This window comes from Rosa rugosa, chromosome 5 (assembly GCF_958449725.1).
Source record: "Rosa rugosa chromosome 5, drRosRugo1.1, whole genome shotgun sequence".
NCBI lineage: Eukaryota > Viridiplantae > Streptophyta > Magnoliopsida > Rosales > Rosaceae > Rosa > Rosa rugosa.
The window spans coordinates 5355751-5380162 of record NC_084824.1 but is presented as its reverse complement, the minus strand read 5'-3'; the positions used below and the strand labels follow the sequence as shown (position 1 = coordinate 5380162).

At 38.3% G+C, this 24412-nt stretch overlaps 5 protein-coding genes across 5 annotated transcripts; 2 read left to right on the top strand and 3 right to left on the bottom strand.

Moving 5' to 3' along the window:
- Nucleotides 1–325: 325 nt before the first annotated feature.
- On the bottom strand, nucleotides 326–1354 carry LOC133711091 (uncharacterized). The gene has a single exon (XM_062137262.1). The coding sequence runs from the start codon at nucleotides 1352–1354 to the stop codon at nucleotides 326–328; it is 1029 nt and encodes a 342-aa protein (XP_061993246.1).
- A 1471-nt stretch (nucleotides 1355–2825) lies between these two features.
- On the bottom strand, nucleotides 2826–4074 carry LOC133709753 (uncharacterized). The gene has a single exon (XM_062135602.1). It carries the CDS (start codon nucleotides 4020–4022, stop codon nucleotides 2985–2987), a length of 1038 nt encoding a protein of 345 aa, XP_061991586.1. The 5' UTR covers nucleotides 4023–4074; the 3' UTR covers nucleotides 2826–2984.
- Nucleotides 4075–7194: 3120 nt separating this feature from the next.
- LOC133711090 (uncharacterized) lies at nucleotides 7195–8182 on the top strand. Its single transcript, XM_062137261.1, has one exon. It carries the CDS (start codon nucleotides 7195–7197, stop codon nucleotides 7831–7833), a length of 639 nt encoding a protein of 212 aa, XP_061993245.1. The 3' UTR covers nucleotides 7834–8182.
- A 338-nt stretch (nucleotides 8183–8520) lies between these two features.
- On the top strand, nucleotides 8521–10486 carry LOC133710142 (uncharacterized). Its single transcript, XM_062136150.1, has 6 exons — nucleotides 8521–8748; nucleotides 8895–8924; nucleotides 9051–9152; nucleotides 9509–9616; nucleotides 9794–9848; nucleotides 10224–10486. The coding sequence occupies exons 1-6, from the start codon at nucleotides 8657–8659 to the stop codon at nucleotides 10290–10292; spliced, it is 456 nt and encodes a 151-aa protein (XP_061992134.1). The 5' UTR covers nucleotides 8521–8656; the 3' UTR covers nucleotides 10293–10486.
- A 3894-nt stretch (nucleotides 10487–14380) lies between these two features.
- LOC133710431 (protein VERNALIZATION 3-like) lies at nucleotides 14381–16007 on the bottom strand. Its single transcript, XM_062136500.1, has 4 exons — nucleotides 15480–16007; nucleotides 15281–15342; nucleotides 14907–14947; nucleotides 14381–14820 (listed from the first exon to the last, which is right to left on the bottom strand). The coding sequence occupies exons 1-4, from the start codon at nucleotides 15696–15698 to the stop codon at nucleotides 14597–14599; spliced, it is 546 nt and encodes a 181-aa protein (XP_061992484.1). The 5' UTR covers nucleotides 15699–16007; the 3' UTR covers nucleotides 14381–14596.
- Between the last annotated feature and the right edge of the window lie 8405 nt (nucleotides 16008–24412).

The following is a 24412-nucleotide window of genomic DNA, read 5'->3' as shown; positions in this document are numbered from 1 at the left end:
CATTCCTTTACTGTCCAACAGATAATAGTATTGCAGATACACTAATGCAAATGATTTACACACAACAGTGGTACTTTGTTAATCTCCTTATGGAGCTACATTAAACTCCAAGACGATTTGCGGACAATATCCATTTCCCACCATTATAAACACAGATCATGTTGCCCCAAAATAACAAATTAAAACACAGATATCAATCATATCATACAATTCATATCGCAACAATATATTTACAAGTATCATATCGTTTGCATTATTCACCATTTGATTACACTAACAAGAACAACCATTGTCGGAGGGTGGGTGACTAACCTCATCCTCATCCTCATCGAACATAGGCAACCGAAACAAGATGAGGAACTTTTCCATCATCGAAAGGCAGGCTCACATACTCGCTCGCAAACTCTTGAGCAATTTCCAATGCAAGCTCTCCATGCACAGCCTTGCAATACATATACAGCACCGTATTCGCAGCAGCATGATAGAGCAGTACCAGCATATGAGCCGTCGAAAACACCACAATCTGCAACACAAATGCCAGACTCTTCCAATTCCTCCAGCCATCAGTAGCCCCATCCAAACCCAACTCCGAAACCGTGCTGCAGAATCCTAGAATCCCAGACAACGCCCCGAAAAACAGCACCAACGACAACGCCACCCCTCGCATTCCCTGGATCAGATTCGCACTCCGACTCAATGCGTTAAACCCCCAACGCGGTTCGACCACAGCGACTACACCGGCTAGAGTCCAATTCACTTGAAGATACAACAAAACCAGCAACACAGAGATGGCAACCACAAAACAGAGCCCAACGAAATAAGGCGAAGCGAACTCCATTTCGAGCCCAACCATCTCAAAGACTCCAACCACCAAGAACAAGAACAGCCCAGCAACAAGAACAACCAACAAAAACACGATGTGGGAAGCAAGAACAGTACCCAAAACTGGCCAGAACGAAACCTTGACGGATCGGACAGCGGATATGAACTTGACCGGGCGGCCATAGAAGCCGTGGAAGACGCTGTAGGTGATTGAGCCGAGAGCGAAGAGAGAGAGGACGAAGACGAAGAGGGCGAAAGCGAGAGCGACGAGTAGGGTCTTGGTGGTGGGGAGGGAGGAGGGTTGGTCAATACTTAAGAAGAATTTTTGGGAATTGTGCGGTATACGATCGGCGATGAGGTTGTGGAGAGTTGGGTAGACGACGGAGGAGAAGGAGATGGGGAGGAGGAAGACGACGGAGAGGGCCAAGAAGTGGCGGGAGTGGGCGTTGATGATGCGCTTCGATTCGGTGAGGATGCGCTTCGATTCGGTGAGGAAGGTCCAGAGGTTTAGGGGTGGAGACGGAGTTGCCATGGCGGAAGAAACGTCGTCGTTTGGCTGCGGGTGAAGGAAGCCAAAGGAGGAAGAAGGATGGTGAAGTTTCAGTTTTGGATGGAAGTGACAACTTGGGTTTTGCTTGTTGGAGCTGAAATGAGATGAATGGGTTGGACCGTTGGACTGTTGGACTGGGTCATAGTCAGTGCGCGCCTCTACCAGGTCAAACCAAAAGCTATATTTTGGAGAAACCTGTTCTACGTCTTGAATTCCTTTTTTTTTTTTTCTTAATTAAGAAAGAGAAATATTAAATAGGGCTACATATAAGGTTATTTTCTACATTTTTTTTTTGAATTTCATGATGATATTGATGGTCAGGTTAAAATAATCATTACATAACTCTTTCGCTGTCATCTATAGACAGACAAGAAGTTGTAATGAAAATCACGGCGATACATAGGATAGGTCTACAATTTACTCATTTGCTCATTTATTAAAAGCAAGCCTATTCCAGTAATTTCACTATGGAGTAGGCATAGTAATAGGCTAAAGTTTAAAACTAGGGCTATGAGGTTTGAAGGCTAGGAGGCTTTCCTGAATAAAGCATGCTCAACATTTCTTCAGCAGGACCTTCTTGGATTTGGGAGAGTTCTTGTTCTTAGAGCCAAGAGGTCGGCCTCTCTTTTTCTTTACCTCTGCTTTTCCAACTTGGACTCCCTCTTTAGGCATCATACCCTTTGCATGCACTAGCATCCCTCCTGGTGTTTCCACTAACCCTAGAGATTTGGCTGTGAAACAATTTGCTCGGACTTCACTTTCTTTATTGGAGCAGTAACATTCATCTTCCCCTCAAGCATAAACCACTGCAAGTGGCTCAGTGGTTCTTGCCTAGTTGGGTGTGCTCCCCAACCTATGTTCGAACCCCGAAGCTGTCAAAGTGGTCATGCACTGTGCTGCAATGTACAGTTGGAGCATTTCACATGCGCCGAAGGGATTTATGTTGGGCCTAGGAAGCCTTTGGGTTCCCCTTAACAAAGTAAAAAAAAAATCTTCCCCTCAAGCACATCATTTAACAAAAACTTCAAATTTTTGTTTGAGAGGAGGAAGGTGAACTTCAAATTTTTGTTTGAGAGGAGGAAGGTGATGTAGGGCGACCTAAATCTGGTGCTTCACTAACAGGATGCAAGGGTGACGGCTATATTCTTTCGATCCTAGAAGTATTTTGTCGCTGCCTACTTTGCGGTGGAGTGGTGGCTATATTCTTCTCGTCGGCGTGGCTGCTGACTTGCTGGTAGCGGCGTGGTGGCTCAAGTCTGGGCCAACCTATGTTATTTTTTTTTTTTCCTTTGTTTGGGCCTATGTTGTTTGTTGTTAGTTTTTATGGGTACTTCTCTTGAGCCTCTTTGTACTGGCCTTTTATTACTGAAAGTTCTGGTTTGACCCAACAAAAAAAAAAAAAAAAAGACAATAAAGACATCCATTTCCCACCATCATAAACACAAAGATCATATTGACCGAAAAAATAAACACAGATATCATTCAATTCTTGCCACAACATTACATATACAAGTATCATATCGTTTGCATTATTCACCATTTGATTACACTAACAAACAATAACAAGAACTGGACTGCGAACCATTCTGTGTGTGACTAATTAACCTCATCCTCATGGAACATTGGCAACCGAAACAACATGAGGAACTTTTCCATCATCGAAAGGCAGGCTCACATACTCGGTCGCAAACTTTTCACCAATCTCCAACGCAAGCTCTCCATGAACAGTCTTGCAATACATATACAACACCGTATTCGCAGCAGCATGATAGAGCAGTGCCAGCATATGACCCATCGAAAAATACAAAATCAGATAAACAGATGCCAAACTCATCCAATTCATCCACCCATCAGTAGTAGCCCCATTCAAATCCAACTCAGATTTCGAGACGTAGAACCCCAAAATCCCAGTCCACGCCCCGAAAAACACCATCAAAGACAACGCCACCCCTCGCATTCCCTTGATCAAATTCGCACTCCGACTCAATGCGTTAAACCCCCAACGCGGTTCGAGGACAGCAACTACACCAGCCAGAGTCCAATTCACTTGAAGATACAACAAAACCAGCAACAGAGGAATCGCAACCACAACACAGAGCCCAACGAAATAAGGCGAAGAGAACTCCATTTCGAGGCCAACCATCTCAAAACCTCCAACCACCAAGAACAAGAACAGCCCAGCAACAAGAACAACCAATAAAAACACGATGTGGGAAGCAAGAACAGTACCCAATACTGGCCAGAACGAAACCTTGACGGATTGGACAGCCGATATGAACTTGACCGGGCGGCCATAGAAGCCGTGGAAGACGCTGTACGTGATTGAGCCGATAGCGAAGAGAGAGAAGACGAAGACGAAGAGGGCGAAAGCGAGAGCGAGGAGTAGGGTCTTGGTGGGAAGAGAGGGTTGGTCAAAGTTGGAAATCCTGAACAATTCGGCGATGAGGTTTTGGAGAGTTGGGTAGACAAAGGAGGAGACGGAGATGGGGAGGAGGAAGACGATGGAGAGAGCCCAGAAGTGGCGGGAGTAGGCGTTGATGATGCGCCTCGATTCGGTGAGGATTGTCCGGAAGTTTAGGGGTGGAGACGGAGTTGCCATGGCGGAATAAACGTCGTGGTTTGGTATGGAAGAACTTGACGGAGTTGCCATGAAGTTCGAGTTTTAACTTTGGATGGAAGAGCTTGGGTTTTTGTATACAAGTGTGAACTGGGTTTGGGTTATTAGTGATGAAATGAATGGGTTGGACTGGGTCACAAGTCAACCGAAGCTATTTTTCGACGAAACCTGTTCTTGCCTTCTAGGTCTTGAATTTATTTATTTTTTCTTTGTTTTTTTTTTCTTTAATTAAGAAAGAGAAATATTAAAGAGTTTAGGGCCGATGACATATAAAGCTATTTTCTACATTGAATTTGAACTGAGTTTGACTGATTATTAATTAATTATATATCCGAATGAGATATATTTGTGAAGTTGTGGACTTTTGTATTTTTGGGACGATTTTTGTAGCATTGTAACACGGAGGAAGATTCTGAAGTTTTAGACATGATATTTTGAGGTTACATAGAAGGCTATTTTCTATTTTCTAGGTCTTAAATTCCTTTTTCTTTAATTGAGAAAGAGAAATATTAAATAGGTCGATGACATAGAAGGCTATTTTCCATTTTTCTACATTAAAAAAAAAAAATCAATAAGGGATTAGGCAATATTAGCTCTTTGGAGGTAGAGGATGTAGAGAACAAGTCCCACCCTCAATCCCAAAGGAGAAGAGTTTACCACACTCTGGGAACCCACCGCCCGTCCCTTTATCAGAAAATTTTATTAATGAAAAAGCTAAAAATACAAAAACATGGGACAAAAATGTACCCCTATGTATAATGCAGAAAAATAAAAGAAGATGAAAAACTGAATTCCATCTGCTACTCTAAAAAGGTTACAACATAACCATAAAAAATAGTAGATGAGCATAAAGTTCATTAACCAATAACCATAAACATTTGGTGCCAGAGTAGATCCTTACTTCAAAGGAACCATAAGTCCACCAACTTTTAGCTTGATGAAATAGACCCATAATTAGCATCAATACAGGAACCGCCAGGCAGGTGCTTGTAATATAAATTAGAGTTAAAATAATTATACCACCCTGAACTTTAACCTAAAATCATTTGTGTCCCCAAACTTCTAATTTGATCACATGTGTCCTTATACTCTCCAATATGATCAACCAAAGCCATTAGTAAACTAATTCATCAATTTCTTCATAAACTGGTGATGATGAGAGTCCACTTAGGGTCAGTTTTTAGCTATAGACATGTAAATGATGTGTTTCTTGCATGATTGAAGGCCAAAATCTAGTTTGAGTGAGCAACACTATATGAAAAAATTGATGGATTTGTTAAGGATTGGCTATAATCAATTACATTGAATAGTACAAGGGCACAAGCGATCATATTAGAAGTTTAGGGGCACAAATGATTTTAGGTATAAAGTTCAAGGTGATAAAATGATTTTAGCTCTATAAATTAATAGGCATATTCTGGAGCAAAAGCAATTATCCAATTGAGGAAAATTCACACCAACAAAAATATTTCAGATATGTTGACTAAAGTGGTTCCACAACAGAAGTTGGAGTATTGCAGCAAGTCCGCTGGGAAGGACTTCAAGGAGAAGTCTCACTTCGCATTGCTCCGGATTGGTCTGGAGGGGGAGATTGTTAAATATCCAGACCAAATTCAAAGAATTGTTCATGAATGATCCATTGGTTCTAGAATAATGTATTCTAGTTTCCCACAAGGAATTTATGAGGGTCAAACATCTCTTGGTTCTAGAGTTTGAAGTGCATGGACGAAGATGAATGTGGAAGATTCATGAAGGAGCATTAATTGAAGGTGGTTGAATGAAGCATTAATGAAGTCATCTAGAGGGTTCCTCCTTGGTCTATATAAGGAGAGATCATTTTCCCATTCTGATTATCTCATCCGATCCAATCCAATCTCATCTTCATCCAAGTAGAGAGTGAAGAGTGTCCACTCCGAGTTGAGAGTGTTGTAGTTGTTAGGTAGCAAAACAAATGTGTGAGAGAGAGTTTCATTCAAGTAGTATTTTTGAAGTTGTGGAAGTTCTTGTTGTTGCTGCCCCGTGAACGTAGGCACCTTGCCGAACCACGTTATATCTGGTGTTCCCTTTCCTTTACTCCTTTATTTCTTTGCATATTATCCTTTTGTGGTTGGAGTTATTATTTCCATTCTATTAATTTTCCCAACATCCTTCACCATAATTATAAAAGAAGACCAAAGCAGAAGGCACACCAGCAATGTTGAATTACCTATCAAGCTGGTAAGAAAAACCTAAGTCATCCATTCAAAGAAAAAGAGACAGAGAGCAGGTGGTGGAACTTCATACCATACTAACGACAAGTTCGCCATTCTGTCTGCAACAGTATTCCTTTCACGAAGAACATGAGAGCAATAAAAGGACATCGATTGGATGCGTGATAAGTAATTGAATATGAGTTAAATTGAGTTTGACTGATTATTAATTAATTATAAATCCGAATGGGGTAGATTGCGAAGTTGCAGACTTTTGTAGTTTTGGCACAATTTTTGTTGCCTGAAGCTTTGGACATGATATTTTGAGGTGAGAGAATGTATTATTCAGTTCATCGACATGCACTTACACTAATAGAATTGTACGGTTGGACAAGCATCAAATATATTTTTTTGCTATTAAAAACAGATTGGCTATAAATATTAACGACTGAGATCTGCTGAATTTGTTGGTTTATTTACACCGCCGGTGTATAGAATAATTTTCCTGAAGTGATTCTAATACCATTGTTATATTGTTGGAATGGTACGATAAATATTCAAGGATTCTAAAATGGATTACTCATTCGTATTCTCGAAAATTTGAAGTTATATAGTTTGTTTTGTTTCATATTCGTACGTAATGCAGACAATACAATTACAATGAAGATTCTTGAATGATCTAGATCAATAACTTGAAATAAAAAAAACTCAGTTGTGATACCAAACAAATATTTCTGATCTAACTTGGCTAATTTGACCTCTCAAAAAAATATGAATGCATATATAAAAATGTTAGGGTGTTTCTAAATGTACTCAGCAAACTTCTTAGTACACCCAGCAAATTTATTTGTTTAAAAATATATCTAACTAAACCACCAAATTTCTCAAACTAACCTTATCTTGCACCCAGCAAAAGAAACACAGCGATGAAAACTTCCCAGAGTTAGGTGTTGTCCTTCGATCATGACTCTTGGACGTCTCATTTCATGTCCGCATAGATTGAATTTGTGGGATATATGCTAATTTACAGAGAAGGGAAGAATTCCTGCAATTGGAATAGGCCGGTTGTCTTCAAAGAACTGGCAGCGGTAAGCTTTGCCAAAGCTCAGGAAACTGCCGGGACGGATCAGTTCGTGGTCTGGCTGGTTAAAGAGCTTCAAGGGACTGATTTTTGGAAGCTACGACGAGCATACTCGCCTGGGATACAAGAGTACGTTGAAGCTGCAACCTTCTGTAAATTCTGTAGGACCGGGACTCTTTTGAATCTTGATGAGATGAATGCTACTTTGCTACCACTCAGTGATCCGTCTCTTGAGCCTTTGCAGATCAATGCCCTTAACTATCTCTTAGGGCTTGCAGATTTGACTGGAGAGCTGATGCGGTTGGCAATTGGTCGAATTTCAGATGGTGAAGTTGAATTTGCTGAGGACATGTGTAAGTTTGTGCGTGAAATTTACAGGGAACTGACCCTAGTTGTCCCCTTTATGGATGATAGTAATGACATGAAGACGAAAATGGATACAATGCTTCAAAGTGTAATGAAGATAGAGAATGCTTGCTTCAGTGTTCATGTTAGAGGATCAGAGTATATGCCTCTACTTGGCTCCGAGGATCCAACTTCCTTTTTATTGGGAGTGCCCAGTGTTGATATATGATGCTTGATTTCGAGGAGCAAGGATAGGAGATGCACTCTTTAGTGGAAAACATTTTTAGTACATCCTTGTCGCTGACGCGCACCCAGCGGACAAGAGATTGCCACTTGTTTTGAGGAAAAAACACCTCGATGTTTTCTTTGGAGAGCAGTAAGCTTTTGAAACAGTTTCTCTAATTTCCTGAAATGGATGAGGATTACTTAGATTTGAATAGCTTGGTGAAAACTCAGCCAAAAAGGTGTTAGACATGAGGTTCACATTAGAATGCAGGAGCAGCCTTTTACTATTAAGCCAAAATGAAATCGAAGTATGTTTAATTTCTTGTACACTATCTGTCTGAGTTGATTACCTTTTTATAAAAAATAAAAAAAAGTCTAAACTTCCTCTCGCACTCTAATCTACTCCAGCTTGATCAGAATTAGATTTGTAATCAAATCCAATCTGTTGTACTTGTACCAGACACAGCCACAGTACCTCCGCTTTGAAGTTTCATCGTTGTGTTGTGTTTTTTTGTTGGGTACAAGATAAAGGCAGTTTGGGAAAGTAATTGGTTTAATTAGATATATTCAAAAACAAATAAATTTGCTGGGTATACTAAGAAGTTTGCTGGGTACATTTAGAAACACCCAAATGTTATCATGATAATAAACGTTGGGCCTTGTTGTGTATTGGGTTGAGATTCACTTGGGGCATAGCTGCTGAGATGAAAGCCCACCCAAATAAAGAATCCTGAACCTGAAAGACGTCGGCGTCGTCGTCGTTCACCTCCAAAACCCTGCGCACCCAAAGAGCTTGTTCCAATTCAAATTCAGTCAGCTCAGAGCTGATGGAGAGCTACCGACAACAAAAGATACAGAAATTGGAGGAGTTCGTCGATGGCCGCCTCAAACCTGACCTTGTTCAAACCATCGCTCAACGGTAATTAATTAATTATATGCATAAGCTTCAGTTTTTATGTATTTTGGGGTCCCTTTGTTTCTTTCCCAATTGCGTTGATGAACTGGTGAAACAACAGAAGCTGGTTTCAATTATTAACGCCTCTTTGTTTTGTTCTTGTTATGCAGGGACAAGGTGTTTGAAAAGCAAAAAGTTTTGTATCCTTTTTAGTGTAATTTGTAATTTTGATCAGTACCCACATCTAAAATTTGCTAAATAGTCCTGTAATCTTAAGTTTTCAGCCTCATTCGGTGATTAAAGATGTTTACTTGACTTGGTTTAAGCTCGGATTTGCGAAAGAACATTGAGAACTTGGAGAAAAATAGTGTAACCAGTCTTAGGACGATGGTAAATCTTGGTTCTGAAGTTTATATGCAAGCTGAAGTGTAAGTCTCCTAATTTGTTCTCTGGTGACGCTCCTATTGTTGATGGCTTATGATCATTCTTGCTTCTTATGTTTCTGTACTTTCCCATTTCACATTGTTAAATCCTTCATCTTTACTTAAAGTTCTTCATTGTTCTCTTTGTTACATATACTCATGTACGTATATTCTATTAAGCGAATCATAGATTGGATTTTTGAGTTAATTAGGATATGTTCCTATCTCTTGTTAACAGTCAGTGTTGATGTTGTTATCACTAGTGGTTCCGTTTCCATCTTGACAGCTGTGGTTTCGGGCATCTTCTTTGTATTTGGTGCTGATGAGGTTTTGTTTACTTTCTGTTGTCTACATGTTTGCAGGCCAGATGCGCGACACATATTTGTAGATGTTGGACTTGGATTCCATGTGGAATTTACCTGGTCTGAAGCTTTGAATTACATATCTCAAAGAGAAGAAAAGTTAGAGAGGTACAAGCTTTTGTTTTCAAGTGTTCGGAGTTGTTTCTTTTTCTTTCGAAGAAAACTAACCATTCTTCAGAGGGTAGATAATTGGTAAAATTTATTCTGTTTTGCTACCTTCAATCTTCTTCTTTTTTTCCTTTGTGTAAATATGCTCAATCTAACGTATCAAAGCACTCTGTGTAGGGAAATTGAAGATTATACCAACCGCATTGCCTCGATTAAATCCCACATAAAGATGGTAAGTTCACTTCAAGTTGAATGGTGCCTTTTCATTTCATTATTACAGTTTTTTCTTTCACATGTTTATTGAACTGGAATAGTGCTGATTGTGAAGGAGATAATGTCTTTTATAAGTAGGTGTTTCTAATAATGCAAATCCTGGATCCAAGATAGAAAGTAAAAGACAGATGTTGGATAAGGCAATATGTTGTGATCAAGGGGATCCAGCCTTCAATTTTGTCTTTCTGAACTTTTGGATATGGATTTCTTTTTAGTGTACACAATTAGCATATGCTCCTGGGAAGTTTTGTGTTGCCTTGATCCAGTGAAACAAACATATTACTCTTTACCTTTCTAGGTGATGAGAAAAGCTATCTTGTAAAATTGCTTACAGGTATGTGAAGGGATTCGGGAATTACTCCAGCTTCCAGCAGAGAAACCTGTGCCAGAGCTCAACTTTTGACATCGATAACTTCTTTACTTGGTTGTATTGTGACTTGCCACTGAAGTAAAGCTGTTTACAATTTCATGTTTAACCTTATAAGCTGTTTCACATCTTCAAGTTGTGCTGGGAACGTATTAAGTTGTTGCAACTAACTATCATGCATTCATGCCTTAATCAGAAAACAAGCCATTTGAGGTGTATAATTGTGTGTTTGGCTAGAGAGTTCCAAAAAGTTCCTACAGGGTTCAAAGTAGCCTTGCAAAATTAATAGTACACCGTTTATCTCACAACTCACAATTTTTTTTTTTTTTTTTTTTGAGAGAATAACAATGTCGTTTACTGTTCTAATTGAACCTCTACCTCCACTATTTTTCAGATGAACAGATAAATAAGGATAAAGAAAAGAAAGAAAAAAAAAACATGCACTCTATTTAATTGATAAAGCTGGTAAACCACCTATAAAGAAACAGCCTTTCACTCATGCTGAGTTAGAGGCTACACTTGCTAAGATGCCACCGACCAGGAGTCCAGGGAATGATGTTAGTATTGTATGCTTGCTGATTTTAAATGGTATAACTAGTGTTAAGCCATTTAATCATACTTTAATCTCCTTGATTTCTAAAATTAAAATCCTTCTATTGTCTAGGGCTTTCTAACCATCAGTTTGTGTATAGTGATCTATAAGTTGGTGGCTAATCTGCTGAAGTTGGTGCCGCCATCGATTATAAGTCCAACCCAAAGTGATTTTGTTCCTCAGCGCCATATCCTTGAACATTTTTTGAAACCATGCATTATGTGAAGAAATTGAGGGATACTGATCCGATTCGTATGGCTCTAAAGCTGGAAATGGCCAAAGCTTATGATGTCACATGTAGGCTTTGCATCTGCTTGGATTACTCGGGTCATGGATTGTCTTTACTAGTCGGTATAATGGCAGGGTAATCCTATTAGACATATTTTTCCTCATCGTGGCTTACAGCAACTCTGCCCCTTCTCTTCATACCTCTTCCTTTTTTTTGTACTGGAGGCCTACCTTGTTTACTTCGACAAGCGGAATTGGAGGGTCTGCTGAATGGTGTGCAGGTGGCACCTTTTGCTCCTTCTCTTACTCATTTGTTCTATGTCGTGTTGATGATAGCTTGCTATTTTAGAGATTGCTTAAGATACCATTGGTGCTTTAAATTTAATTTTGGAAATTTATGGTGAAGTGACAAGTCAAGAGGTTAATCATCAGAAGTCTGCACCTACTTTCAGCCCTAATACGCCGGAGAATTTAATTACACAAATTGCTACACCGATTGGAGTGCTGGTGATGCCATGTCATGAAAAATATTTGGGTTTCCCACTCTGGTGGGACGGAATAAAAAGATTTCTTTCAGTTCGGTAAAGGAACGGGTGCTTGCTCGCCTTAATGGTTGGAAATAAAAACTTTTATCGAAGGCGGGGAAAATGGTATTGTTGAAAGCTGTTGTTCAGGCTATTCTAAATTATCATATGAGTGTGTTTCGGATGCCTATCGGTTTGTGTCATGAGTTGGCTCCTCATTGTGCTCAATTTTAGTGGAGTAAAAAATATGAGCAGCGTAGTGTGGATTGGAAAAAAATGGTTGGTGCTTTTTAAAAATAAGAAAGTTGGAAGCTTGGATTTTCAGAATTCTGAACACTTTAATCAAGCATTACTGGCTAAACAGTTCTGGCGTCTTTTGCTTATTTCCAAACTCTTTGGTTGCTCAAGTTTATAAGGCTCGATACTTTCCTACTGGGAATTTTTTCACTACTGGAGAATGGCGGTCCGCATCTTTCATTTGGAGATCATTATTATGGGGGAGGGAGTTGCTAGCATCAGGATAACGTTGGAGGATTGTAATGGATGTTCTGTAAAGATTTACTCAAACTATTGGCTGCCAACCAGGTTTTTATCCTTAATATATATGTTCATTACCCATGTCCTCATCTGATAATTGTGTCTCTTCTTTAATTTCTTCGGATAAAACTTGGAATATTGCACTTCTATCCAAGTGCATGTTTTTCTAATTTTGAGGTGGCACTTATTCTATCTAATAATGACCAACTAGAAATGTGGAACATAAGCAAATTTGGCACTTCCATCCTTCAGGCAAATACTTTGTTAAGAGTGGTTACTGAGCTGCACAGGCTATTCAAAAACACATATGGTAGGTGATGTAGGATCTGTGGTGGACAATATTTGGAAGAATTTATGGAAGCTGGCTATTCCGAATAATGTAAAAAAATTTCTTATGGCGATATTCTTTCTTGTGCCGGTAATTTGTTTTCTATACATACATGTTATCTATTTTCCTGTGTGTGGCTGCTGCAATCAATACTTTGAATCAGAATTGCATACTTTATGGTATTGCAAATCAGCGAAAAATGTGTGGTTATGAGATAATTTCTTTTCTTTGGTGGGCTCTTCTTGGAAAAGAGGTTCTTTCAATGACTTTTTTGCCTAGGGCCACCAGCGTTTTATTCTCATTAATGCTTCTTTATGTGTACATCAGTTGGAGTGCTCTCGGAATGATTATAGTAATTGTAACAAATTGGTTACTGCTCTATTGGTCTTACAGAAGGCTTATAGGTTGATGGAGGACTTAGCTAGTGCTAACATGTTGGACAACAAAGATATTTATATCCATCTCACTCTACATGTCCTAAATGGGTGAAGCTTGTTTTCCCATTTGTGAAAATCAATGTTGATGGTGCTATAAATTTGGAGACTAAGTGTACGTAAGGGTTTAGGGGTTGTGATTTGTTATCGGGATGGTTATGTATTACTGGTTGTTGTCAAAGGTTTAACCGGAAATTTCTCTCCAAGGGCAACAAAGCTATATGTTGCATCTTTGGGTCTCTATTTAGCAAAGAATGGAGGTTACTCTCACGTATTGGATGCCAAATAGGTAGTAAACTTCCTCAATTCTACAGATGAAAGTTGGGGCTGCAGATAGAGCTCTTTTGACTGTAGTTAAATCTCTATTTTCTTATTTTGCTGTAATTAAGTGTGTTTTCTCACCCTGTGGATGCAATCAAGCGGCACATTTGGTAGCTAAATATGCACTCATGTCTCCTGATTTTGACGATTGGGTGTGTAATAGCCACCTTGGCTAAATTATGTACCATCTACTGAGGTTTAATTCCTCTATGAATAAAATATAGTTTATTCCAACAAAAAAAGAAAAGAAAAAAAAAACAATGTGAATCACCCCTACCACAGGGATGATCCAAGATCTTTCAACCTTTCAATGTCAATGCTTCCAATCAAAGGATTGATTGTTCATGCAAAAATTAAAAGCTGAAAATTTATATATGATCCATATGACTATAATTAAAGAAAGACGAAGTCGGTATTTGGGTTAAAAACTTAAAATATAATGGCTAATCAATCTATTGTATAGCTATTACATGTATGAAACAATAAATGAGTGAAATCGTGAAGCTATTCAATATGCTCTAACGATCGAGTTGGTTACACCAAACAAGACTCTATTTAATTGATAAAGCTTTTTTTTTTTTTTTTTGATAAAGCTAATATATATATAACTTTGCTCAGGTGCGGATATCCGTACCTAAGCAAAAGGTACGGATTTCCATATTTGACCCACTTTTTGATCATATTTTCACATCTTAACCGTTCAGTTTTTAGGTCCTAATGTATAGATCATCTCTAAAAATTTTCAGCCAAATTGATGATCGTTAAGGTATCAAAAACTGCAATTTACACGAACGAACCGAATCTGTCGAACCGGAACCGTTCGTGTTTATAATGGTAAATTGCAGTTTTGGATGCCTTAACGATCATCAATTTGGCTGAAAATTTGTAGAAGTGATCTACTCATATATACCTAAAAACTGAACGGTTAAGATGTGAAAATGTGATCGAAAAGTGGGTCAAAACTGGAAATCCGTTCATTAACTTAGGAACGGATGTCTGCAGCAAAGAAGGGCTGTATATATATATATATATATATTTTGAAGATACATATTTAATTGTTCATGGATGTTTTGATAAAATTAAAGAGATGTACTTTGCTTTTTAAGTATTTAAAAAAGTAAATTAGAGATTTAACAAATAAAAGAGATCCAAATACCAAATTGGGAACCACCCAAGAAAATTAATCAGATATGTTTTAGTGATCCATGCATCTAAAACAGATAGACGATTCATCACAATAAATTTAGTTGACACCAAACCCGGTTTGTAAAGGGCGGGCAAGTATCTGAGAAAGACCCACAACTCACAAGCTAGATGGGGAAACTTATTATCATTATGACACTATATGAGTACGAGTGCTGGTTATATAGACAACGCTATACTCTCCTTCCACCAGAGCCGCTCTCCCTTTGGCAGTTATAATAGACAGCGGCCACCGGTGATCCAAGATTATAGTTCTCAGCAAACTGTCTGGTGTTAAAATTTTGGCGCCATTCTGGAGCATATACTGTTTGCCTACCCAATTGGCGAAACAAAACTGAAACAAAGCGATGGATCCCCATCGCTGGCCGTGGAGTTTCATAGCTCACAAGCTCTCGGCCTGCAAGGGTTAGTGCGTTTATATATTAGCTTGCTGGAACTAGAAGTAGCCCGATTCAACAAAGTGGAGAATTGTAAAGTACTCACCAAAGCTTGCTGCAGTTGTTGCTGGAATATCAGTCACCAACCTGGAAAAACATGTAAAGGATGAATACTTGGAAAAAGTACTACTATTCATCATCATCTACCTAGCCTAGACACATCTAATCCTGAAATTAAATAGAAAACCAGTCAATCAAAATGAACGGATATTCTTCTCCTTTACATATATCCTTCTTGTTCTAGATCTTCCCCTAGAGTTCTTGCCATCTTGGCTTGAAGAACACATGAAGATCGAATTTGAAACCTCAAAAAGCTTAGCAATAGACCAATAGTACGTATGAGGGCTTATAGCTCATCTCTTCTCTCTCCCCTATTCGTTTGATTAATAAAAAGAATGAAAGAAACCTCAGCAATAGTACCAATGCAAATATTCCTTGAGGTTGGGATCACTTGGACTGGGTGCATCAGGATCTACCATGACCTGCAATCAAGTATAAATGGAAGTGCATGTAGATTACACGTGCATTTCTAAACAAAGAAGACAAAGAGCATGATATATACACATGCATGCAATATATAGATGGATATATGTAACCAAAATTACAGGTAATTAATTACCAGAGTGTAGAAAGTCCTAAGATCATCTCCCCCCATCTCAACGCGAGGTCGGTTAACAACATGAGAAGGTTTAAGCTCACAACCACTGGTAACCTCCCTGTTATTACTGTAAGTCATCCTCAAAGACACAGACTTCGTAAACGGGTCTAGAACATCTCCGATCACTCTCCCGACAACAAGTGGCTCCCGATCTCTAGCCCTAGGCATAGTTTTAAGCATTAACTAATTTTACACAGGCCACCTAGCTAGCCAAGAGCTGATACATGCATGATGGTTATATATTGCTCAGCTAGTAGCTGGATAGCTAATTACTGTAAAAGTAACGCTAGCTTCCAGTGGTGGTGGACCAATATCTATACCTTCTAATATTGACGCCCACTCGAATTGTTTTGGGTACCTGATGACCATTGTACTTGGTGTCAGTGTCTTCTATATGCTGCTGATCGATCATTTTGTGGTTCATCTTTGTTCAAAGATAAACACGAGTCTAGAAACGAAATGAAGATTGTACATGAACTTTTCGAGGATCCAAATTATTAAGTGATGCATGTGAACGATGTACCATCTTTGGCTCCACGTATTTGACTATATGTACGCATTGACAGATAGATATATGCTTGCTGGTCAATCAACGACAGAAACATACTATCATCACACCTTTGAATGTTTGTGACGAGGATCAGATACTTAGATAAAAGCCCCATTGGTGATTGGCCACCAGAGAACCTTCCCCATATGGAAAGGCTTCGGTCAGTAATGGTGGGAACCTACAAGTCCCTGTTCTGAGGAGTGGGATTTGTATTTAGGGTCTTTCCAGATTCATAAGTTGTTTTCAAGAACACATTGGATATTACGTGGTTGGTTTAATCGGTATCCATCCTTATCGGTTGGGGCATTTCTAACTCTAGAGTTTTCAACTATTCGCTGTCCATCATTATCGGGGTGAAGAAACCAATAAGTGATTGTCTAGAATCTATTTATACAATCAATTGATCGTATAGAATCTATTTATACAATCAATTACCTACTTTGATGTCATGCTTAGTTACGTGTTCTTCTTGTTCACAATTTAAGTTATTGTGAAACCATCACAGGTGGTCGAGTTGGTAAGAGCCTCCAGGTATGGAACCCCCACACTCGGGTTTGAATCCCGCCGACGCTGATTGGAGTTAAATCTCAATCTATTCTTGTGGCCAGAGGAGATGAAGCGTTCTGACATGATCCCCCGGCATGGATTAGTCTCTGGACCTAAGAAACCTTTGAGGAACCGTGTGATCTCGATTAAAAAAAATAAAAATAAAAAAATTATTGTGAAGAATATGAGGTCTTTATACCCTTGGCATGTTACCAACTTTGCAGTACAGATAGTACGTGGGCTTTCAAAGACGCCTCAAGAGTCAATGAGTGGGCTCTGGCCTGTCTAACCTCAAGGTGGGCAAAGCCCAGTGGATCACTAAAAGGAAACTGGTGAAACTGGGCAAAGCAATGATCCCCGGCCAATATTTCTTTTTCGAGAGTTTGAGACCTAGCCACTGGTATAGAAGAAGGACCATATATATAAATATATATATGTATGTATGTATATGGTACAAGATGAGAGAATCTCTCAGACACATCAACTCAAGTCTGGTCTTTGAGTTGATGATTCCCACCTGGGCCTTCAGTCACTAGAGAGACCCCCTTACTTGACAATACAGTGAAATAATTCACATGGACTTTGTTGTGGGGGAATCTGGGAATAGATGGATGGATTGATGGGACTATGGGAGCAGTACAGTACTACTACTCTCTGTTTTTGTTTTTTCTTTGTTTTCTCTCTGTGTCAATTGCAGCAAAACAAGTAAAAACGTCTTGTTTCTGTGACAGACATGCAGTTGCTGCTTCTGCTACTGCAATGCAACTTTGGGACTTCGGGTGAATCAATCTTCCTCGATCCATATTTACATCATCTCCGACAGAAATATTCGATGAGATTTATATAGTAAGTTCATATTTCCCTTCTTCGCCTTCTACTTCTACTACTACTATTACAGGGGCGGAGCCAGAAATTTTTTTCAAGTAAGGCAAGACAATGGCAGGAGGGGAAGAGAGGAAAATTAGAGGGAAGCTATAGATTTTGAAGGCAATTATGAAGATTTTGCCCTGATTTTGCCATGTTTTTGCCCAATTTCTGCCATTTTCTGCCATTTTCACATATCTTGCCTATACCAAATCAGTGTAAACTCAAAAACTCAGTCTAGACAAGTGCCTAATCTGGGCTCTATGTGAATCTGCCCCTGACTACTACTATGCTCCGGAGTACTGAAGTTCTGGAGCTAAAAACTGCTACATTGAAAATTATTTATAGCATGCCTCACTTTTACTACTACTTGTTACTTACCTACAAACTACCGGCTACATATCTCTTTGTTTTTTGGACAAATCACTTGAACAAGATATAGCTTCTTAGATCCTTCACGGGTCTCAACTTATTTGATAAGAAATATAAACACTGATCACTTGGTATTCCAAGACACATTTGTGTTAGGGCATCTCCAACGGGTGGAGTCATAAGCCATTTTGGCTTTGCCTTTTGTGGGGAGCATCTCCAACCATTGAGCATGTGGAGCCATTTTGACGATTGAGCCAAAAGCTGAGTCAAAATGACTCAACTTTGTATAACGAAAGCCATTTCTGGGAGGGAAGAGAAATGGTGGGCCCCGGCTGCATGTGCTGCAATTGCAGCTGAAGAAGATGACGCGCCTGAGGGAGAAGACAGAAGGGACTCGCTGATGACGACAAAATAACGGCCCAGCAGTGGCTGACGCGCGAGACACGCGCTGGAGATGCAGCCGGCACATGGGGCCCGGCTGTGCAGAACGGGCGGAAGTCTTCCAATCGTAAGAAATCGAACGGCCCATATTTAACTTCATTAATTCTATTTAAAATGAAAGGCCCAGATTAAATCTTTCTAAACATAAAAAAGTTAATATATATATACTGAATATCTAATCTGACGGTTCAAAAAATTGTATGGATTAAAATCAACGGTTAATAATAAAGTAAATGTGTTTTAAACCCAAAAAAAATTGAAAAAATAAAAGAAAATTTTCTAAAAAATCATAAAAATATTTTTTTCCTGTTGGAACAGTAACTTTAACAAATTCTATAAATACCAACATGGTTAATTAATTCTCTAAAATGACTTTGGCTTTTGACTAAACATGGTTGGAGATGGAAAAATTGAATGAATAGTGATGACACTAGGGGAGTCAAATTTTGCATATGGCTTCGGCTTATGACTAAATGGTTGCAGATGCTCTTATGTACGTTGATATGGGACGCTATCATCAGTTGGCCTAATACTGACTGCCATGAAGAACTGATATGATAAAACTTCTAAAAAAAAAAAAAAGATATAAACCCAATTCTCTAGTAATGTATTAGAAAAAACCCACATATATTTTCTTTTCAATCTACACCCAATTTACATCTATAAACTTATTATATATTTACGCACCACTGTATATGTGGTGGTCCGAGTTAATGTAATTAGTCCATATAAAATATACTTGTTGTAGATTGATATACTTGTAGATTGATTACTTCATTACTTTAAGATTTTTTTTCGCCCCTACATTTTCCTCCGCATAGATATTGGTATTCTATGTGGTGATCCAGGACCACATAATAGTTATGTGTAACTGTAGTGTTTGCTCAATAAATAATTATCCCTTAATTTTGGCCAGATTGAATAATTTTGAATGTTGATGAGTTTTTGCACTATAATTTAGCAAATTCATTATTATCATTAATTGTTTTTACAATTGAAAATGGACTCTTTACAACATTAAGAAGTTTCTTTATAACATCAAGGTATATTACTTATCAATACTATATGTATATTAATTGTCAATACTATAGGTTATAGAAAGAAACAACCTATGATATAGAGTCACACAAGTAATTTAAAATTATCAAAACAGACGTCTAAATCATAGGTATGACATATTGCTAAGAATCCACTCAATTAAAGCTTTACACAAAACCAAGAGATTAGCAAAGATATTATACTAAATAAATATGATGAATAGGTAATTTGAATTACGAATATAATATTTGTACCTATGTGAAAGAGAGTCTCTAACCCATAAGAAAATGGTGAAATTTACCTCATGAATAGGTCGTTTGAAATCATACGCAACTTTGTAAGTAAACACCTAAAATTAAGGACTAATAAAAACCTAAAGTTAATGCAATACCAACAATGACGTCAATCAGGCTCCATAACACTTGCTAGATGATTTTGACTTATTAGTGGCAACTTGGGTAATATTGAAAAAAATGATAGTTGGCATATTTTGGGTGTATATTGAAAAGAAAATATGGGTGGGTATTTCCTACCATTTCTTATGAAAATTGGGTGTATAATGAATATCCCCCAAAAAAAAAAAAACTGATTCAGTTAAAGTAACACGATTGGTAAATAATTTGGCCATGACAAATGATCACATGACGTACTTGAACTAACACCTAATTCTAATACCATACCAATACGTTAATAGTACAAATTAATCAAACATTGATATTGTCTCCAATTAACCACTTCTATTGAGTGATCACCAATAAGTTGTCTAAACAAACTCAAGACATATTTTAATTTCTAGAAAGAAAACTCCGTGCTTGAAACTTGAAAGAAACTAATGCCTAATTTGGCTTAACTTATGTTGTGTAAAAAACTGCTTAACTTATAAGTGAAGTAATAAAAGGTGTTCAATAAAATTAAATAAAGTAATTTATTTTAAAATTTTCACTATTAAATTGCTGCTTATAGGAGCTGGTAACAAATAACTTTCATAAACTGTGTCTTTTTCCATACTGCTTAATGGTTGCCCCCAAGGTTCATTTAAACCAAATAGAGGTATTAGAGCATCTTTAGCAGACTCTCTATTTTAGCTCCTTAGCTATTTTAGAGAGTATGTTTAGTTTTTTTATCTATTTTAACAGCTGCACCAGACTCCTAAGTGGCTCTCTATTATAACTTTTAGCTATTTCGCTCCTAAATATAGAGAACGACATGAGACTCTCTATAATTTAAAACATTCATTTTGAGTTATTTTATATAAATTATAAATACATTTAAACTATTTAATCTTCATTTAAAAAGTAATATAAATTCAAAATTAGCTAAAATAGAGAGCACTGATACAGACGTATTTCTAAAGTGGCTAGTTAAAATGACTTTTTAGCTACTTTGGCTAAAATTTAACTTAAAAATGGCTTGCATTACTAAAGATGCTCTTAGACATGGAGATCCCCCCCCCCCCCCCTATTTGTTTATACTAGCTATGGAACCTTTAATCATAAAACTTAATGATCTTTCTACTAAATCTAAATCACATGTTGGTCTTTTAACATCTACTCATGGTTTCAAGATATCCAACCTAATGTTTGCTGATGATTATCTTATTTTTGCAAAAGCTACACATTCTGCAACAAAGAATATCTTGAAAACTCTGAAGCTTCTGGTCAGCAAGTAAATTACCATAAGTCTACAATTTACTTCTCTAATAATATTCCTACATCTATTAAAAGAGATATTACTTGTTGCCTTGGTATTCAGCATAAATCTTATATTCGTAAATATTTGGGAGTGCAAAACATTGTTTGCTGGAAAGATTCTCTTAACTTTAATGATCTTATTGTTAAGGTTCAGAAAAATTTGCAGGCTGGAAATCTCATACTCTTTTTTTGTTTTTTTTTAAGCTGAAGCAAATAAGGGGTCGTCCCCTTACTTGAATTTATTAAAAAGGTAAAAACAAAAAAAGGAACTTAGGAGGGGTACCAAACCAAACCTCCCTACAAAAGCAACGAAAAAGAAACAAGCTATCGTAACCGAAATTGGGGAATACCCAATTGGTGTTTCTCTGACAATGCGATAAAATAAAAGATGGTGGAGCATCCCACCACACCATATTAGGAGAAGTCGTACCATAATTCGCCAAAGCATCAGCTACTTTATTACATTCACGAAAAATATGTGATACACAAAAAGTCATTTAAGAAATCTTGTACAAGCAATTGAGCGAGCTAATACGAAATTGCCAGGGGACCAACAAAGGAGTCTTAATAAAATCCAGAATAAGAGAAGAGTCAACTTTTAACCATATGTGCTTCCAATCACGAACCCAGGCCAGCTCAATTGCCTTAATCACAGCCATCACCTCTGCCGCAATGGAACTAGGAATCTCAAGATTAGAAGCAAAAGCTCCAAGAAAACGTCTCATATGATCCCTAAACACAGCTCCATAACCTCCAACCCCCTCATCATGTTTCCAAGCTCCATCAGAATTAATCTTAACCCAACCAATCAATGGGGGATGCCAATTCACCTCTATCACTCTAGGGGCACGACGCAATCCGCATTGGGTCCCAAAGGCTTTCAAAATGCGAAGATCTTGGATGGAATTGTGCATGGTACCTGTTGCCAAACGACTAGCTGCTTGAATATGACAGATATAAGTCTACAAATAGTAGCAACTGAAAACACCTTGCCCTCGATCATGTCTCATTTTGTTTCTAGCATTCTATACAAACCACAATATTGAAGTGAAACAAATCAACCATAAGTCTTTGAGCTGGGAACTTCTTCCTACAGCCATACCTACTTGTAAACCCTCTAAAATTGAAGGAGGAATTCCACCCAACTCAAAGAGAGAAGTAAAATGACTCCATATTGCAGCCGTAAAAGTGCAATTAAGAAAAATGTGATCAAGAGATTCAGAATTGATACCACAAAGATCACAACGAGAGACCAAAGCTACTCCCCTTCGTTGTAAAAAATCATCAGAAATTACTTTACCTCTTAGAACCTTCCAAGCTAGCAAAGACATTCGAGGCAAGATAAATTTAGACCATAATGATTTGCCCCATGCTACTGAAAGAGAAGGCTGCAGCAAAAATATGTAAGCATGCTTTGCAGTTAACTCACTAGAAGAAGAAGCGGTCCAAATGAGTTTGTCTTCTGCTGAAGGATCTGTGGCAATTGGAACTTGACTAATCCAATCACACAAGGCTGGAAAACAGAAGTGTAGAAGCTGACGCAAATGCCATGAACCATTACTAATAAAACTCGAAACCATATCTGGAAGATTGTCTTGTAATACAACACGAACACCGAAGAAATCACAAATGGGTCTACCCAAGAAGTTATCTCTCCAAAAAGAAATCTTATCTCCTGAACCAATTAACCATCGAGCATTATCTTGAACAACAACCCAAAAATGACGAACACCAGGCCAGATAGAAGAAGAAGCATAAGAACGACGCCGAACAAACCGGTTCCGAATGAATGAACAACCTTCAGATTGAGAAGAAAAAACCTCCCAGCAGCGCTTTAATAATAAGGAACTATTCAAAAGCACAAGCTGCTTAAGCCCTAAACCACCCTCATCAACCGGAGTGCAGCACGACTGCCATGCAACTAGAGGAATCCCACGCCGATCAATAGAACCCGACCATAGAAAATTACGACATCAAACCTCAACTCGTCTAAGTAAAGACACAGGCCATTCATACACTTGAAAAGTGTAAACAAACATGCTGTAAATGACAGATTTAATGAGTTGGAGTCTCCCGGCCATTGACAAAAAAGAACCCATCCAACTTGACAATCGTAGCCTTATTTTATCCACAATCGGCTAAAAATATGATACGCGAGGCTTGCCATGAAAAATAGGGGCACCCAAGTATATGAAAGGAGCAGTGCCCAAAGGAATACCCAAGAAGCTGGAAATAGAGTGACGGCGTCGCTGCATATAGTTACCAATAAAGACTTGTGACTTCTCTTTGTTGATTATTTGCCCACAAGCATCACCATACTCCGAAAAAAAACTTCATAATTTTTGCTAAATTTCTCTGATCACCTCGGCAAAAAACAATTACATCATCGGCAAATAATACATGAGACGGAGCTAGAGTACCTCGAGGAGAACTAATACGCTGTAACCCACCTGAATAAATAGGCCTTGAAATACCTCGACTGAGGACCTCTTCTGCCAAGCAAAAAAGGGGAGAAAGAGGGTCTCCTTGACGCACACCTCTTCCACAAGAAAAATAATCCACAGGTCTTCCATTAATTAAGAGAGAAAGCTTTGCAGACAACAATAAAGCATGCACCCACTGAACAAAGGTTGGTTGAAAACCAAAGGCATGTAGGACATGCAATAGAAAATCCCAAGACAGTGTATTGAAAGCTTTAGTAATATCAGCCTTAATTGCCACGTTACCTCCATAACATTTCGAGTCCAATAGATTAAAGCACTCAGAAGTCGTCAAAATACAATCTAAAATATTCCTTCCAGCAACAAAAGCATGTTGTTGAGGAGAGATTATGCGGGAGGCAATTGAAGACAAGCGAACTACAAGGATCTTTGGAATAATTTTGAAAACAAAATTGGTGAAAGCAATAGGTCGAAATTGTTTAATTGAGTCCGCATAATCAACTTTTGGAATTAAAATAATAAGCCCTAAGTTGTAGGATGTCGATAACTGACCAGTAGTGAAGAAATGTTGCACCGCATTTATCACATCCGCACCAACAATCTCCTAACATGATACAAAGAATTGACCACTAAAGTCATCAGGTCCTGGGGCGCTATCAAGATCCATAGATTTAACCACAGCCCAGATCTCCTCAGATAAAGGAACTGAAGTAAGAGCATAATTTTCTTCCTCTGTAACCAATGATGGAATCACAGAAGACACCAAACCATTATCCTGATAATCTGCATGCTTAGCAAAGAGATCCATACAATAGTCCAAAATGTGTGTCTGAATAGAGTAAAGGTCATTCAATACCTGATCACCATTCTTGAGTACAGTAAAAGAAGAGCGATTTCGACGTGGCCTACACATGGCATGGAAAAAAGAAGAATTGCAGTCTCCCTCAGATA